This window comes from Sinocyclocheilus grahami, unplaced genomic scaffold (assembly GCF_001515645.1).
Source record: "Sinocyclocheilus grahami isolate Dianchi unplaced genomic scaffold, SAMN03320097.WGS_v1.1 scaffold149.1, whole genome shotgun sequence".
NCBI lineage: Eukaryota > Metazoa > Chordata > Actinopteri > Cypriniformes > Cyprinidae > Sinocyclocheilus > Sinocyclocheilus grahami.
The window spans coordinates 4,177,609-4,195,956 of NW_015505328.1; the positions used below are offsets into that span (position 1 = coordinate 4,177,609).

The 18,348-nt window shown below is 36.7% G+C and overlaps 1 protein-coding gene across 1 annotated transcript in view; it reads right to left on the reverse strand.

Annotated features, from left to right (window-relative positions):
* Positions 1-8,845: 8,845 nt before the first annotated feature.
* The window catches only part of LOC107592038 (nudC domain-containing protein 1-like), a 25,375-nt gene continuing 15,872 nt past the window's right edge, over positions 8,846-18,348 (reverse strand). The window contains 4 exon segments of the mRNA XM_016281398.1: positions 8,846-9,468; positions 10,234-10,393; positions 16,090-16,215; positions 16,620-16,764. Coding sequence (XP_016136884.1) covers positions 9,182-9,468; positions 10,234-10,393; positions 16,090-16,215; positions 16,620-16,764 — 718 coding nt within the window. The 3' untranslated portion in view covers positions 8,846-9,181.

Here is an 18,348-nt window from a genome sequence, read left to right on the forward strand (position 1 = left end):
CACAGTCTGCTTAAATAAGCTATTCTAAAAACACTCATAAATTTCCACAAGAAGAATTGCTTAATATAAACCATGGCTCAAACAAAAGATGTCAGAACACTTAAGCTGTTACTTGGAATTGCTACTCAAATTTTAATGTTTACACAATGTATTCTTGATCATGTCAAGTGCATTATTTAAGACTGTATTCGGATACTGTTGTGACTTTATGACAAAAAAAATCAAGCAAATACAAAAGGGCTCACATACTTTTTTCTAGCTGTTTTGTATATGATCAAGCAGTTAAACATGATCAGAAGTTTTTTCCTCATGGTTGTCAACATTTGATCAAAAACACCGTAAGAACAGTGATAATAATAAGAACCATTATTAATAACCGAGCACCAAATCAGCATATTAGAATGATTTCTGGAGGATCATGTGACACTGAAGACTGGAATAATGACTGCTTTGCCATCAAATAAATAAATTAGATTTTAAAACACAGTAGTCAACATTTGAAGTGGCTCAAAACCTTTCATCAGAGTTGTCCTAAAGACTAAATGCATTCTTGTCTTAGGACAACTTTGATGAACTTTTTTGATCCACTTCAAATGTCGACTACTATATTTTAAATTGTACTAATATTTCACAGTATTACGGTTTTTAACTGTAATTTTCATCAAACATATTAGTCCATGGTCCAAGCCAGAATTTGGTACCACCTAAGGTGGCAAAATCTCTTTGGTACCAGTTTGTTTGTAGAGTCCATATAAGTACTTTGAAACATGGTAACCATTTCAAATGAGTAGCTTTACTAATCTTTTGGGACAATCATTATTTTTGCCATTATCGTCCTACAGTATCTGCACAGCAGGTTTGTATGAAGTCTATTGTAAGAGGTAGCCATACATGCTATATGTTGATTTTTTCAGGACAGTCAGGGCTATCCAGATCTGGCATAATTTTACATGATATTTGTTGTATACGTTTTATATTAGACTTCATATTAAAGAAAACTATTTTTTGCATCTATTAAATTGTTATATTTGTATATCCATCTCAAAAGATATTGATGTTAGGGGGGATATCTTGTCGGATATGGATAGACAAGACTGTCTGTAATCTGGTGATATCAGAACCATGATGGTGGGACAATCCATTACCTAGCAATTTGAAGAAATATGTATGTACTGCATATGAAATAGTATATTATGCAACATCAACGACTGGTGCTAGTTTCAAAACCAGATTACTCCACTATACTTCATTGTACAGATAAGCCACTAGCGTCATCTGAAAAGGAGAGTCCTGCTGTTTATTTTGATATGTGTTACCCTGGGAGGCTACAAGCACTTCGCGACTTATTCAGCTATGACTCAGCTGTGTGAAAATGAGTGATATCAGAACCATGATGGTGGGACAATCCATGACCTAGCAATTTGAAGAAATATGTATGTACTGTATATGAAATAGTATATTATGCAACATCAACGACTGGTGCTAGTTTCAAAACCAGATTACTCCACTATACTTCATTGTACAGATAAGCCACTAGCGTCATCTGAAAAGGAGAGTCCTGCTGTTTATTTTGATATGTGTTACCCTGGGAGGCTACAAGCACTTCGCGACTTATTCAGCTATGACTCAGCTGTGTGAAAATGAGTGAAGAAATGACCGATGATTGCAACTTTGTTTAATTTGATGCATTTTTAAATCAAGATTACTCCGACCATCTATGTTCTACAAGCAAGGTAGCGTCACTGTGAAGCAGAAGGTCCAGTCTTTCATTTGATACCTATTTTATACAATAACAACTTCGTGAGTAATTAAAAAAAAGATTGATGAGTGTGTGGAGATGCAGAGATGGAAGTAGTTTAAGACGGCTGAAATTTCATGTGATTTCAAAACCAGATTACGTCACAATACGTTGTTGCACAGACTAGTACATAGCATCATTGGAAACGGCTAGTCCTGATGCTATTTTTAGCACCACATATTTAAATGTTCCTTGTTCTTGATATACCGGTATTTCTGTTATTTTCAGAGCAATGTACATCGCAGAATAGAGAAGTATGGCAGAACAAAGTGCATGTGGTACACAGCCAGAGTGTTTAATACACTGTTCGGATGATGACTCTAATCTTGTGGCACCTACGAATATAGATTCATGGAACACACTACTCAGAGCAGCTAAAATAAGAGGCTACAGCCCCATCCTTGATCTTGCTAAAGACCTACCTGAAGGTAGCATACCATCAGTATTGTATCACAGGAAATGTCGTAGCATCTTCACTATGAAGAAACTGCTTGACAGCATCCTTGCAAAAGAAAGTTCTGCAGAAAGATCTCTCACAGAAGACATAAGAACATCCACTAGACAAGGTCCACCAGCATCAAGGGTGTATGAGGCCAAATGTATATTTTGTGACAAATGTAGCAAGTATTTGAAAGGTCAAAGGACAAGAGAGCCTGACAAAATGCAGAGAGTTGAGAGCCGATGATACAATCAGGAGAGCGGCTGTCAGGAAAGGTGACAACAGAATGCTAGCCATAGTCAGCCGTGAACTAGTAGCAGCTGAAGGTCATTATCACAGATCCTGTTACAGGGTGTACACAAAGGATCCAAATACAGACATAGACAAAGGGGAAATTAACTTGGACCAAGCAGAATGTCATTATGAAGCGGCAGAAAGAATGGCGCTCTATAAAGTTTCTGCATACATTAGGGAAGGACTGATTGAACATCCTACAGTGGTACCATTCACAGACCTGACCTCTAAACTGGTGACAGAAATGGCTGAATGTGGTGTAACACAAGTGGCACCTTCTACAAAGAAACACCTACGTCGCAAGGTTGAAGCTGAATTTGGTGAATCTTTACACATCATACCAAATGACAAAGGAAAGCTGTTGGTATACCCTGACAATTTGACAATGGATGAACTTGTAAAGGTTTGCCAGAAACTAAAAGATGAACTGAAGGAGCACAAATCAAGCATTAGCGAAGACATCATATCGCAAGTGGCACTGAAGATCAGAGGTGATATTCGGAACCAAGATATTACTCAAGCATGGCCACCACATGCGTCAGATCTTGAGATGATGAACAGCACTCCTACATCTCTAGTGGAGTTTCTTCAGACACTCCTAACAGGTTCATCCAAAGTAGGTAATAACCCATTACAGAGGGTGCAAAGGCTCACAGCTTCATTCAGCCAAGACCTAGTTTATGCTGTTACTTGCGGCAAAGTCAAGCCTACAAAACATATTGTGTTGCCCTTTGCTGTCAAGTCACTCACTGGAAATGTGGAACTGATAAAGATACTGAATAGACTCGGCCATGGTGTTTCATATTCTCAGGTAGAAGAAATTGACACAGCCCTTTGCCTTCAGAAGCAAGCAGCAAGTGGAGATGCCATCCCACTACCACAAAACATCAAGCCTGGTCTGTTCACAACATTGGCGTGGGACAATATAGACAGACTAGAGGAGACAATCAGTGGTGAAGGGACATCACATAGAGTAAATGGAATTGCTGTGCAAACAAAGCCTATTGCTGATCATCCTGCTGAGACCAGAGCTTTGCCTTGCATCCCCAAAACCAAGAAGAGAAGCATTGAAGCAGTAGAGATGGTACTTCCCATTTACAATGCAGGAGAGCGTGCCAATCCTCCTTTTATACAGACGGTTGACACTGATCATGCCTCCTTTCTACAGGATGCAGCAGACAGAAACCACATGTGGCTAATGGCTCATCTTTCCAACAAAGATGTTTGCAGCTGGACTGGGTTCAACATCCTCACCCACAACGATACAAGTGTACAAGAAGATAGTATAGGCTATTTGCCCACAATCAATGCTCCTGCTACACAGTTATCAACAGTACATGAGGTACTTCACCAGTCGATAAGCATCATGAAGTCTCTGCAGCTCAACAACATTGTTGTTGTTTTTGACCAGGCATTATATGCCAAAGCTACAGAAATTACCTGGAAACACCAGGAGCTATTCAAGAACATCATCCTTAGAATGGGGGTCTTCCATACCACCTGTACTTTCATGGCAACAATTGGAAAATGGTTTGCAGATGCTGGTCTAAGAGACCTTTGTGTTGAGGCAGGAGTGATAGCTGATGGCTCAATCTCAGGGGTTATTGATGGTCACAGGTATAATCGAGCAGTAAGGCTCCACAAGCTGCTCTTGCAAGAGAGTTAGAGAAATCAGCATCATCAGTTGAAGATATTGGACAACACTCTGCATGCATCATTGATGGAATGAGTCTTGTTCAGAAACTAAAAGGTGATGGCAAGACTTTTGGAGAGATTGCTGGTTCTGTGGTGAACCTAACGTTGCACGAAGGAAGAAACAGTAAGCGGTTAGATGTGGTGTTTGATGTGTACTGGAAAACATCAATCAAGAATGCTGAGAGATACAATCGTGGTTCAGCAAGTAGCACTCAATGGAAGAACATTGCCCCGGGACACAATGTAGTGCAGTGGAGAAAGCTGTTAAGCAATACAGACAGTAAAACAGCCTTGATAACATTCATTGTGGACCAGTGGAAGCTAGCAGAGAACCGAGTAAAGCTTCAGGACAAGCAGCTATTTGCAACCTGTGGAGAGAGATGTTATTGTCTGACCAAAAAAGACTGGAATGTTGTTGAAGAGCTGAAATCTTCCCATGAGGAGGCGGATACCCGTATGCTCCTACATGCAAATCATGCTAGCCAGAATGGCTATCAAACCACAGTTATTGTGAGTGAGGATACGGATGTCATGATCCTTTGTCTTGGATGCTGTAAGAAGATAAACTGCCCCCTTTATCAGAAATCTGGCACTCAGAATCGAACAAGGTACATCAACATCAGCAACCTTGCTCAGCTCCTTGGAGATGACCTCTGTGATGCTCTTATAGGGGTACATGCCTTTACGGGTTGTGATAGCGTAAGTGCTTTTGCAGGACGAGGAAAACTTACCGCTCTCAAACTTGTGAAAGGAAACAGGACATTCCAAGAGTCCTTCAAATCCCTGGGAACATCCTGGGATGTAGCAGAGGAATTATACAGCAACATCGAATCATTTGTCTGCAGGATGTATGCACCATCGTCTAGTGTATGTGATGTCAATGATCTACGTTACCTACTATTCTGTACCAAAAGGGGTGAAGTGGAGTCCAGCCTACTTCCCCCTTGCAGGGACTGCTTAAAGCTGCATATACAGCGTGCCAATTACCAGGCAGCTGTCTGGAGGCACTGTCTGGAAGGACAGCCAGACATACCCGAACCAAAAGGACATGGATGGACAACTGATGACAAAGGTATGCTTATAATAAATACAATAATTACATTTTCTAATAACTAATAATAAAATAGTATAAATATGTATAGGTTATTTCTAGACATTTGGACACCTCACTGAAATGGATGAGAAATATCTTCCACTTATTTGTACAGGTATGCTGATGTTAGACTGGATGCGGGGACCCCCAGCACAAATGGCTGTTCTGGAGCTTATGGCCTGCAAGTGTTCACGAACCTGCAAGCTTCCCGACTGTTCCTGTCTTGCCAACAAATTAAAGTGCACAGAAATGTGCAAGCTACAAACCTGCAGCAATCAGAGGGAGGAGGAGGAGGATGTCATGAAACTGGTTGAATATGATGATGATGACGATGATGATGATGATGATGATGAATAAACAGAAACAGTTTGCAATGACCAAATAAGTACATGAACAAGGTAGAATTAGTTTGTTTTTCTTTGTATGACATGTTCTGTTCAAATAAAGTAACAAGATTTTTTCATTCTTTGGCTCAACGGTTAGTGTCATTGAAGGCTGATTTCTGTGACAAAGCTACCACTAACAAAAGGTTATCATGTTGTAATATCATCCAGAGATATGTACAAAAAAAAAAATCAAACTAGAATTTGCCACCTTGGGTGGTACCAATTAGTGAATTGTGGAATTGTGGTCTGGGCCCACAGACTATATGCAGTCTTGGTGAGAAGAAGAGATTTATTTCAAAACCATTTAAAACATCGGTAGTGTATACAACGTTAATGCGGTTTTGTCACACCAATGAGAGTAACATATGGAATTTAATCATATTCAGAAGTCTTTACTGCTGCTCTGGTGTTTATAGCGAGTCCCTGAAGTTGACAGCGCCATAAAGCATATCGTCTACCGAGGTTATTTTATTAATATCTCCAGTACCTCCCTTTGAAACTCAAACCATTCAGTCATTCCACATCCAAATAACCTGTTTTGAAACCAATAAACACAGAAATGCATTGCAAAACATGAGCCCAAGGGTAAGCTAATACATCCCATAAATCCCCATAGTGCAATATCGACTGGCCCTCGTTTGGACACTTGTCGAGTTTAACGGTTAACTGTTATAGAAGCTTTGAGTTAAATGGGTTATCCATATTTCTGTTGTTGTTGTAGAACACTAACGCACTTTCTGCATGAGGTGGCTTTCCAGACGAGAGTTTATTCCTTCAGGATTGTTCGGTAATAATAAACGAAGAGAGATGTGCACTCAAAGCGTATACTACAGGTGCCGAATTCAAAGAGGGAAAACAAGGGCACCCAAGCTGATGCGGTGTTCCCGGGGTGTATAAATACATCAACACCTGAGAGAGAAGCTCACTCGCTTAGCTGTTAATAAATTCAGTTCGCGCCAATCGCAGTGTGCAGCGCACGTGCAGATGCTTTTTGGTAAGACAGCGACCTCCAAAATGGGTTCCGAAGAATAGTTTCCATAAAGCAAATGTATTAGCCTATTTCCTGTGGTTCTATAGTGGCTGCTTTTCTGTTTTCCAATGTCTTGTGACATCAATGTCTACTTCTAAATGACCATGGTTGTTTTGTTCATGAAAAAGGAGTTTCTAAAATAAAAGCATGGAAGGACGGACTGAAAATGGTCAAGAGAATAAGGCTGCGTTCTTATGAAACATCCTTGTTATTGGGTCGACATGATCTATTGTCACACACCTTTCTCATGAGGTTCATGGCTCCCATATAAAACGGCACTTGAGAAGATAGATCTCATCTCTACCACAGAAAGATTATTTTGAATCACACCAGTGTGCCTTGAAAGCAATAACAGGACACAAATTCACTGAAGCATTTTCCATAATGTTCTCGGAGATGCTGCAGTCCCAGTTTAAAGTGAGCATTTCAGTTTGCCCACAACTGTACATGCTGTAAAATGCAATCAACAAATACAAATAAATATATATAATATATATTATACATTTATATTACACTTACAGTGGGTACTGAATACTTAGGACCATGTGATATTTCAGTTTTTCTTTTTTAATAAATCTGCAAAAATGTCAACAAGTCTGTGTTTTTCTGTCAATATGGGGTGCTGTGTGTACATTAATGAGGAAAAAAAATTAACTTAAATGATTTTAGCAAATGGCTGCAATATAACAAAGAGAGAAAAATGTAAGGGGGTCTGAATACTTTCCGTACCCACTGTATGTCTGTAAATGTACAGCAAGTGTATTTATAATTTATGCATGACTGCAAATTAAAAAAAATAAAAATATTTCCGAAAGCCCAAAATATAGGTTGTCACATTTATCATACATCACATTCATCATCACGCCATCACATGATTTATATATTTTTTTTTACCTAGCCACAGCTACAATGAAAGTGGGCAAATTCGAAATATTAAATATAGAAATTTGCAAAATTGTGATTTAGATTTGAACATGAATTGCTATTTGCAACTCTTTAGATTTCCATAATATGACATTTCTGAGTGAACCAGTATATTCAGTAAGAAAAATATAGTGCAGGACTTAATTTGAATGATCATGACTTGACTGAATTTTAAAATTGACGTTTCATATCAGAATGAAGCTAAATTATTGCTTAAACAGCTATAGTACATAAATGAATACACAAAAAAAAATACTGGAAATTTTGAATAATTAATCAATCTGTTGTTAATTATTCCTTGTTAAAGTCTGTTAGCAAACAGCCTTCACTCATGTAAAAGCATCACCCGTTGATGATCAGGTATCAGGTCCATGTACACCACAGTAAGAAAGCAACATCTCCGCAAGCATTAGAAGAATTCACAGATCTTCCTCTCAGCTGTCCAGTGCTTCTGGTGCAGATAATGAATCCAAACCTCACAGGCTAATTTAATCACAAACACATGATTTAATCTGAGGCCTGAACAAATAAGGTTCACCTCACTACACAAAACAGCTGAGACAGATCTATCTCCCAGCCACATCTCTATGGATCCTGACAAATTATATTTGAAAGGGCCGTAAGACAGAGTGAAAAAAAAGCATGCAATAGCCTGAACAGACATAAAGGAGATTAATTGCAAAACCAAAGAAAAACACGAGAGACTGTAAGAATATGTTGCTTAGTGGTTCAGTTTACAGCTTTCCTTGAAATCAAGGAACTGCGACATGTGTGATTATTATTATTATATATGAATATTAAAATGTTTCTACATTTATTCAGCATTTTATTATATATATATATATATATATATATATCAAAGTGTGTGTGTGGGGGTGTATAAATATACAGTATATAATCTCATATAGTGCTTAATACTGTATATAATCAAATAAAATGCTGAATAAATATATACTGTATACAAATGAATGATATACAGTACATAGTAAGTATATAGCCAATTTTTCTGAAATGCATCACACCTGCCTGTTCAGTTTTGATGCCGTCGTCACATGGCATTTGGTACCTGTTGATTCTGACTGCTGACTCATGTCTGGTGAAATAATTGCTTTGTTAAAAAGGGTCACAGGTTTGTTCTGATGGGGTCATGGCCTGCGAGGAACACAAGAGTGGTAAATGTAAATACTTCTTCATTGATTGTGGTCATAATGTGGGTGGAAAACAAGCAGGGTCTTACAGATGCTTATTTATTTTATGTATCCGTTTTACATTCTAATGGAATGAAATGTGACATTCATGCTATAGTTTGTGTCCCTGGAGGAACGTGTTTAATGTTTAACATATAAAGACAAATGCTAACACACACAGACACGCAGACACATTAGAGAAGTTCATACCAACTTGGTCTTGAATATGACCGTCATATACTGGATAAGTCGAATGTTCACCAATGACCTCAAAACGGCCTTGGACCACCTTGGAGCAGAAGTGTCAACTAATCCAGCAGAAATACTGGAGAGTATTAATTGTTCACTTTCAGCACGAACAGGTTGTTTGCAGTCAGGACGAACAGTCTTTCGTTAGTGGCCCTGAATCCAAGTACGGGGTCATTGGTGTCCAGGTTGGCTACCTGTTGTTTGGCAACCTGCCAGACCTGCCGAGCCTGCTTCCGGTTGAAGAGCGCCGTGTCGACCGACGAGGGCTGGCGGTAAATGAACACACGCCTGAGGCACTCGCAAAGAGCAGCGTAGGAGAAGTTGGGTGCACAGGTTGCAAACTTTTTATCGCGTTTTGAGGCCTGAACAGAACAGAAATAAGAAATGGGTGTAAAACATTGTCTCAATGTTTAAGGCCTTATCCAAACTAATACGTTTTCGTTTGAAAATGCTTTTTTATTTCTCCGTTTTGGCCTTCTGTCCACATTGAGACGGTATTTTTGTCAAGGAAAACTGACCTTTTAGAAAACGCTCTCCAAAGTGGATAAATGTGAAAATCCTGTTGCAGTGTAGACTGTAAAAACAATGACGCATTTTTAGTCATGTGACGCATATTGTACCAATAGATAGCTATGTTTATACCGGTATTGTGCCTGTTATGTGCTATTACCTTTCACACTGTTGCTAAAGATTTGTTACTTTGTACACTCTAGGTTTTGCGTTTTAGATCAAACATATAATGGGGAGGTGAGAGTGACCTGGATACACATCCAGGTCACTCTCACCTCCCCATTATATGTTGAATGATGAGATATTTTTGTAAATAAAATCCTGCCAGAAGAATTGCATGAAAACTTATGTCTGTTCCATCTGTATCGTCTCAGTGAACTTTTATGAGCTTTACACATGCACAGTAAGGCTAATTTAATGTTTTCCAAAGTTTCAGAGTGGATGAGAAACTTTTGGAAAACGCTAATGTGGATGAAGAGCATTTTGAAACGAAAATCTGTATTAATGTAGATGTAGCCTAACGACTAGGATAGAAAAAGAAAGCTGGTTGACTCAGGTTGTAAAAACACTATGCGAGGGAAGTTTAGGAGTTTAACATTTGATATTATTCACATACAACTGTCCTTACCGAGCGCGTTAAATGTTGAAATGTGCTCCCATACATCGTTGTCCTGGTTGGGACGGGGCTGCCAGAGCAGTGCTTCAACATCGTGCCGTAAGCAGAAAGCGGGCATCTCAGAGGGGTCAATACGAACAGAGAAAAGGAAATGGTGGCTTCCAAGGCTCACCTAAAGTTCAAGAAAAAGCATGTAAATAATTAAAAATTATCTGTCAAATTATTTACAAAAATCTACACCATAGTATATATCCATTTTTTTTTAAAAGTTCAGTAAAAACAGTAATATTGTGAAATATTATTACAAACTATTATTTTAACATTTTAAAATGAATTTTCTGAAATAAATACTGAATTTTCAGCATCATTTTTCTAGTCTTTAGTGTCACGTTATCCTTCAAAAATCATTGATATGCTGATTGTGTCTTTTTTTCTAAAACAGTTGTGGAAACTGATCTTTTTCCAGAATCTTTGATAAATAAAAATTTCAAAAGAACAGCATTTATTTAAATAAATAAATAAATCAAAAGCCACTACTGTCACTTTTGATCAATTTAACATGTCCTTGCTGAATAAAAGTATTTCTTTACAAAATTTTGAATGGTATTTTTAAAGAAAGAATTAAAAAAAGGAAATAAAAAAAAAGTTATGTTCCAATTATACTTAGACTTTATAAATCGGTCTGGATAATTGCATAATGTAAAACAAACAATTATGTCTGTATCTTCTTATATATACATATATATAGAAACCTATATTCTCTGTGTGATTGCCTCTTTAAGATTTCACATCATATCTTCTCAGTAGAAATGGAGGCTGGCAAGCAGCATGGATATTGAATTCTTTGAGTCTGTTTTTTCATTGTACTGTCTGCCTATTATGCCATCACTCTAGCAGAATATGAAATGAGGAAGGAAAAGATCTCCATGCATATTCTCATAAAAGAGCCAATTATGAGGCGCCCATCTGAAACGACAGCAGGATTGAAACGTCAAGAGAAAACAACAGCAATGCAAGATGGTGGCAGCTGTAAGTCAACCACCATTATCGTCACAGACATGATGTAAAATGTCTTACTTTTTATGAATCACGACCGTTTTCATGTTGCACTGAAAATAAGTGTTATGACTTCTCAGTGACGTCTTTGTACCTCTGTACTTTACACTTGTCCTAAAATCCATTTGGTGAATGCTGGCAGCCAACATCTCTTCAAAAATGCATTTTTCGAAAACTCTTCTTGCTCTGCTCACTGGTAACTGCGTATTAAATTCAGAGCAGTTATTCACAACTGCTGACAGCTTCACATCTTAAAATTGCCACCACTGACATTTAGACATAAAACACGCTAAATGACCTCTATAAACCTGTCTTTAAGAATAAGTTTAATTACTTGATTTCTCAAAAATATGTATCAGTTTAGAAAGAGAATGAGGTGACGCTGTATTACAGTAAATATCTGGATGTCGAAAGTGTTGAACATTTCCTGCATGAACAGGAAACTGTAATGGTAGTGTATATATACACACATCTATATTACACTTTCATTCAAAAGTTTGGCATAATTTTTTTTTAATAATTCAATACTTTTATCTAGCAAGGACGCACTGAATTGATAAAGACTGACATTAATAATGACAGACATTTGTAATGTTGCAAAAGATTTCTATTTCAAATAAATGCTGTCCTTTTAACATTCTATTCATCAAAGAATCTCAAAAAAAAAGCAGCACAATGTTTTCAACACTAATTTTTAAAAAAAGTTTATTAAGCAGCAAATCGGCATATTATAATGATTTCTGAAGGAAAAAAAATCTGATTTGCCATCACAAGAATAAATTACATTTTAAAATATATTAAAATACAAAACCGTTAATTTAAATTGTAATAATATTTCAATATATATAAAAAAATGCAGCACATATGAAACCATTACATACAAAAAGCAGATGTTAACCACAGATCTTATTCATTATACTCAAAAATAAATAAATAAACAAACAATAACATTTTAGGATTTTAGGACTACAAACACCAATAGCTCCAAATGATTCCAACAGAGTTTCAAGCTTTACAAATTACCATGCTGCTAAGCTAACAAAACAAGTTCAGTTATCTACCGTCACCACTCATTTTCACTGAAAAAACAAACAAACTTGCACACAAAGCCAACTTCTCTAGACTGTAATTATGAAGGGATTTTGAAACGTGTCTCTTTATTGTTTATGAGAGCGAATGCAACTGACCCCATTGATGTGCACGTTTATGGCGTCAAAAGCAGCACACAAAGAGAACAGGAGGACCGATAATGAAATGCATCTTAAAATAAAGGCCCTTAAAACCTTTGTTTCATTATGTTCAGAGTTACACTATACAAAATGTACTACATGTACAGACAAAAATGAATAGTAAATAAAAAACCATGAGATGATAATGATGTTGATTGATTATTGATTATTTATTATTGTTGTTGTTACTACAAAATGTAAATGGCAACAAATGGTTGCAGGGCTCTAGACTTGCGACCAAAATGGTCGCATTTGCGAAAATTTTTTGAGCATGTATGAGTTCAAATTTGACGTGGTCGCGTTTGTGCGAGTGCATGGTCTGTGCTGCTCCATACAGCGAGCGTTGCAGAGCCACAGAACATATAGCAGGAGTCCGATTTCACTGATGACATGAAGAGAGTGACCGAGGCGCTTTCAGTACGAGCGCTTCAGGTGTAGAGCCTGGTTTATACTCGCCACGTCAGCATGAGCGCACAGCGCACGACAAAAATTACGCAAGTATTGAGGAAATGATGGATGGTTTTCAAGCTAAAGTAAAGTAAAAGACCGCTTCTTAAACCAGAGAAGGTGAACATGTTGGTATTCTTGTGGGGGGAAAAAAACATGCAAGTCCTGTCACTGACAGCCAGTTTAGTTTTACTTTTCTTTTTGTTTTAGTTTTAAAAAGCTTGTTATCTTTGCTGTTTAGCCACCCAGAAATGACTCAGTTATTTATTATTATTAAATTATTAAACGTATTTATTATTCATTATTATCAGATATTTGAATTCCACATTTACCAGGTTGAAATAATATAGTGCTTTCGGGTTAAATTTTAGTAATGAAAAATAACTATTGGTACTTTGCAAGGCTGTAACCATATTTAGGCTAATAGTTCAAAAATAGTCCATATTCGTTGACCACTGGCAGTGGCTGTGCACTGTAAAAAACGATTGTGATTTTAACAGTAAAAGACTGTAAAAATGTTACAGTAAAAACCTGTAAGTTTCCATACTATATTCGGTGAATAAATGTAATTTAATGCAATTTTACAGTAAAATACTGTTAAAAATACGTTTTTTGGAAGTGAAAAAGAAAGTCATTGTATAATTTAGTGACAATCCGTAAATTGACACGCCCAGAATTTCCTGCATGACAATTCATATTTGATGTTTTTTTGTTTCTTCTTAGTTTTTTTCTTATCAGTCGTGTACATTAGGGTTTAATCTTGCATCTAATGGTGTTAAATGAATGTTTATTGCATTATTTCAGTATGTCACCATGATGGGGTTTAGTGTTTACGTGAATGACACTGTGCACCTTCTATATATAAGTATTGCCCTCCTCAGCTCGTAGAAAAGCTGTTTATGATGAGCTTTGGTTCATCACGTGGCTCTCTCATCATCACCAGTTTTTTGTGGTTATCAGTGCATTACAATGGTTCAAGACAGATATTAGTACTTCAATATGTTGGTTTATTAACATTACATCAGTTAATGAAATACGTATTTTATTGTGAATTTAAGTTAAGTCTGTAAAACCTAAAATGTTGCTACCATATTTTTTATGGTGAAGTTCTGGCAACCACAGCTGCCAGTATTTTACAATAAATGTCAGATTTGTTTTTACAGTGTACCTCACGTTACGCTATGGAGGCTTTCTTTAATTATTTAGTTTTTTATTTATTTGATTCCTCAGTGTTTGCTAATATTCTGTAATTTATTAGTCGGTATGTGGTGCATGCCATGCTTCATCTTGTTTGTTTATGTTTATAAAATGTAAGCTAGTTTGTCATTATAGCCTAATGTTTTATTATTGTTGTGATTTTTAATTACGAATAACAATGAATCCATCTTTTGTTTTAGTCTTAAAAAGTGAAAGGTGTATAGATACCAGCAAAACAGACAATTATCTTTTCTTGTAAAACGTGACACCAAGATCGCAAATTCGAAAGTAAAAGTGAAAGCACACGAAGCTCGGCTTATAACATAGCAAAAGAGGAATTCCTGTTCACAACTTAAATCACAAAAAATACTGATGAAAAAGAACGGGTTGAATGTTGAACACTCGTTACCATATAACTATAAACTATGATAAAAGTTAATCAGCATGCATTGATTAATCCCATGTTGTAGCAAAAAAAAATAAAAAAAATAGCGACCAAAACATGAGCTTGTGCGACCAACTGAGAAAGTTAGTCGCAAAAGAGCGACCAGTGGGAAGAATGAGTCTAGAGCCCTGGGTTGCCCTGTGTACTTTAAGTGTTGAGCGGATTTGCAACCATTTATTATGTTTTCTTCACCAGAAATATTAAACCTACTATAAATGAAAGACAGAAGATCAGACACATCATAATTTAACATAGCCTTCCATAGGGTTCAGTATTAACATGTCAGCTGTGAGTGATACATTGTCCTGCATGGTTTGTCACTAATTTATGGATATATACTATATATATATATATATATATATATATATATATATATATAAACAATCCCGTGAGATAAGAAATATAGAAATATTAGAAAATTTTTAGAAAATTAATTAGAAATATTTTATTTAATTCAACATAGAATTTATCCATCCATTATCCATTTTTTTCAGAAGCTGCATCTGAAATATCAAGATACATTTGAATAATTAGATACATTTACAGACCATTTATTGCAGCTCAGAATTAGCATGAATGCATTTACTTTTACAATTACAGTTGTATAAATAATGCCATTAGATTTATGGGTTTTAAATGGGTATTAAAGGGATAGTTCACCCAAAAATGAAAATTCTGTTATTATTTACTCTTTAATTCTGTCTTGTACGTATAGGTACAGTATATACTAAATGGATATAGAGAAATGACTTGATTAGCACAGCTGCACCTATAATAAAAGCCACTATTTGAGGACTTTATTTCTTGCCATTAAACACTGAGATTTCTGGCATGAAAGAACTGTTAAAATCAATCATAATATTGCTGACTTCGCTCTCAGCCACCTCACGTTTAGGTGACTGATCGTTTGATTGCAGGTCAAAGACACAGACAGTGCTAGATTGTTCCGAACCATCAAGTGCAGGATTGTTACTCACAGCACGAGACGCCAGAAGAGAAAAATCAATGTTTCTGCACTCACACTCTTACAGCACAGCTTATTTGAAGATTCATGACATCTCAACATAACAGCACAACTCCCGAGTCTCTTATGGGAACTTAAACAAGATAATGGTTGCATTAGGTCAATAGGAATTCAAACACTGATCTGACAGCTATGAAATCTTTAAGATCACATCAGATTTTTAAACCAATCTTCTAGGTTAGAACCAGCTCATGAATCTACCGATGCAAAGATGTTTAATGCTCAAAATAGGCTTAATATTAAAATATGTTCGTTAAATGCTATACTTTTCAAACTTAAGTTTGGAAACCAAAAATCTAAAAAAAAATTTATGTGACTGGTTACTGGTTCACAGTAGTTCGACCATGGTCTGGACAATAATTTACACCTAAATAATGATAATGTGAAATATATCTGACCAATTACAGACAACATCTGGACAATGTGGACATTGAAGCCCCATCCAGCCTATTGTATTTCTATGGCCTTACCACATGGGTGGGCTTCAGAGTGGCACCATCAAAGCGCATCAGTGTAGAGCTGTCCTCTGGAAACATGTCACAGTCCTCCAGTTCCTGGGCGTTGCAAGGGGGCTTGTCCTTCTCTGGGTTTGGATTCTATGAAGACAAACAGGAAACAAATACAAAAACAATTTAGAAACTTTTTCCAGTACATGTCTTTGCTATGTTTTGAATATATTACGTATAAAAAAAAATATTATTTTCCTAAACATTAAATTCTAAACAATGAAAATCCATCATAAAAATATGAACGATCACATTTAAAACTATGATAATGTTTTAAAACAAAATATCCTATTAAATATAATGAAAAATATATCATTATATTTAAATATTAGATTTAAATATGTTTAAATCTAAACAATGTGAAAAGAACATACATTACTTATGTAAAAATTATTTGTATACATATTCCAAAAATTAAGACCCACAGCTAAAAAAAAAATCAAGTAAATAGTGTTTTTTTTGTAATCCCCCAAAAGTTAGTGAAAGAAACTGACCAGGTCTTCAGAAGTGAGATATGAGAGTCTCTGCTGAAGCTGTGATTTTTGTTCATCACTCATTAGGTATTCTCCCCTCCGGTCCCCAAGAATCACCTCAGACCACAGCAGCCCTTTGCTTCGCTTCTGTAGACTGACCTCCAAACTACACACACAAAAACTCTAAATAATAATTCAAAAAACCTGACCAAAAACATTTATAGTGCATCACAAGAATATCATGTAAACCACCTCAGCACTTCTGGATAAAGAAATTCTAATGATTTCCCATCACACAGATCACTGAATAAAATTACATTTTGCTTTATGGTGTTGACAGATCTGTTATAAAATAAAGAACAAATGAATTGTTTTCCCTTTGAACTCTGTGTACAAGTACTATTAAGGATGGAACATTTCCAATCTATTCGACTGCATCTGATAAAAACAATTCCTTTTATATATTCCATTATATTGTATATGACTCATAATGAGGACCGCTTTGGGTTCTCATACAAATGCAAATGACAGTTACATTGACTGCAAAAACAACAGACAGAAAACATAAACACACGTATAAACACTCAAATCCGAACTCAGACAGCATCTGGCTCACACACTCAAAGAGCACAAGAGGGGCCACCAGGGGCCTCTTATTAAAATCAAGGATCTGGAAACACAGACGAGAGGACTGAGAACAATGCGGAGGGAGGGGTTGTTTGCATCTCAGGAGGAGGTGGTGAGTGAACGAGACGTGAGGTGACGTTTATTAGAAAGAGGATTGAACGGCGGATAAAGGGAAGGATGTGGAAATTCAAATCAGATGAACAACTAACGCTCTAATCATGCTTCTGAGAAATTACTACTTCGTAAAAACCGACACGTGCGATGAATGTGTACGAAGGCACAATGGCAACTCACACCTTTCATAAACATACAACACTGTGGGCGGTAGTTCTCCATATGCATTGCCTCAGCTCAGCGTTAGCCAAAATCTTCTTGTGCATATACACAATATATTTAGTCTTTGCCAAGACATAATGTGCAACAACAACAGTTCTTAAAGGGGTGGTTGATTGCGATTTCACTTTTTTAATGTTAGTTAGTGTCTAATGTTGCTGTTTGATCATAAACAATAACTGCAAAGTTACGAAGCTGAAAGTTCAATGCAAACGGAGATATCTTTTAAAATTCTGGCAGTTTAAAGGGGTCATATAATGCGATTTCAATTTTTCCTTTCTCTTTGGAGTGTAACAAGCTCTTGGTGCATAAAGAAGATCTGTAAAGTTGCAAAGACTAAAGTCTCAAATCCAAAGACATATTCTTTATAAAAGTTAAGAGTCAACCACGGCTATCTAAAATGGCTCGTTCTAACATGCCCCCACATGTCTACGTCACTATCTGGGAAGATTTGCATAACGCCACCCAAAAGGCTTAACTTTTATTCTCACTGTAGTATTGTTGTTGCCACCGCCAAGTGAAGGTGCGATTCTGTCTTCTAACGAGTCTAATGGATTCACAAGTTTCAAAATCAATGTTCTAAAGCAGCAGTTCTTCATACTGTTCCGCACGTTCCCCTGCTCTGCACACGCTCTGCATCTCTCTCTCGTTCTCTCATTCAGATCATCAGCTCAGCTCCGACAATGAACTGTTCCAATTATACACTTATTTTCACATAGCTATGAGAAGCGTTAAACATGGACGCGTGTGCAGTTGCCATACTGTATTAAAGCTTTAATCAGGATAAAAC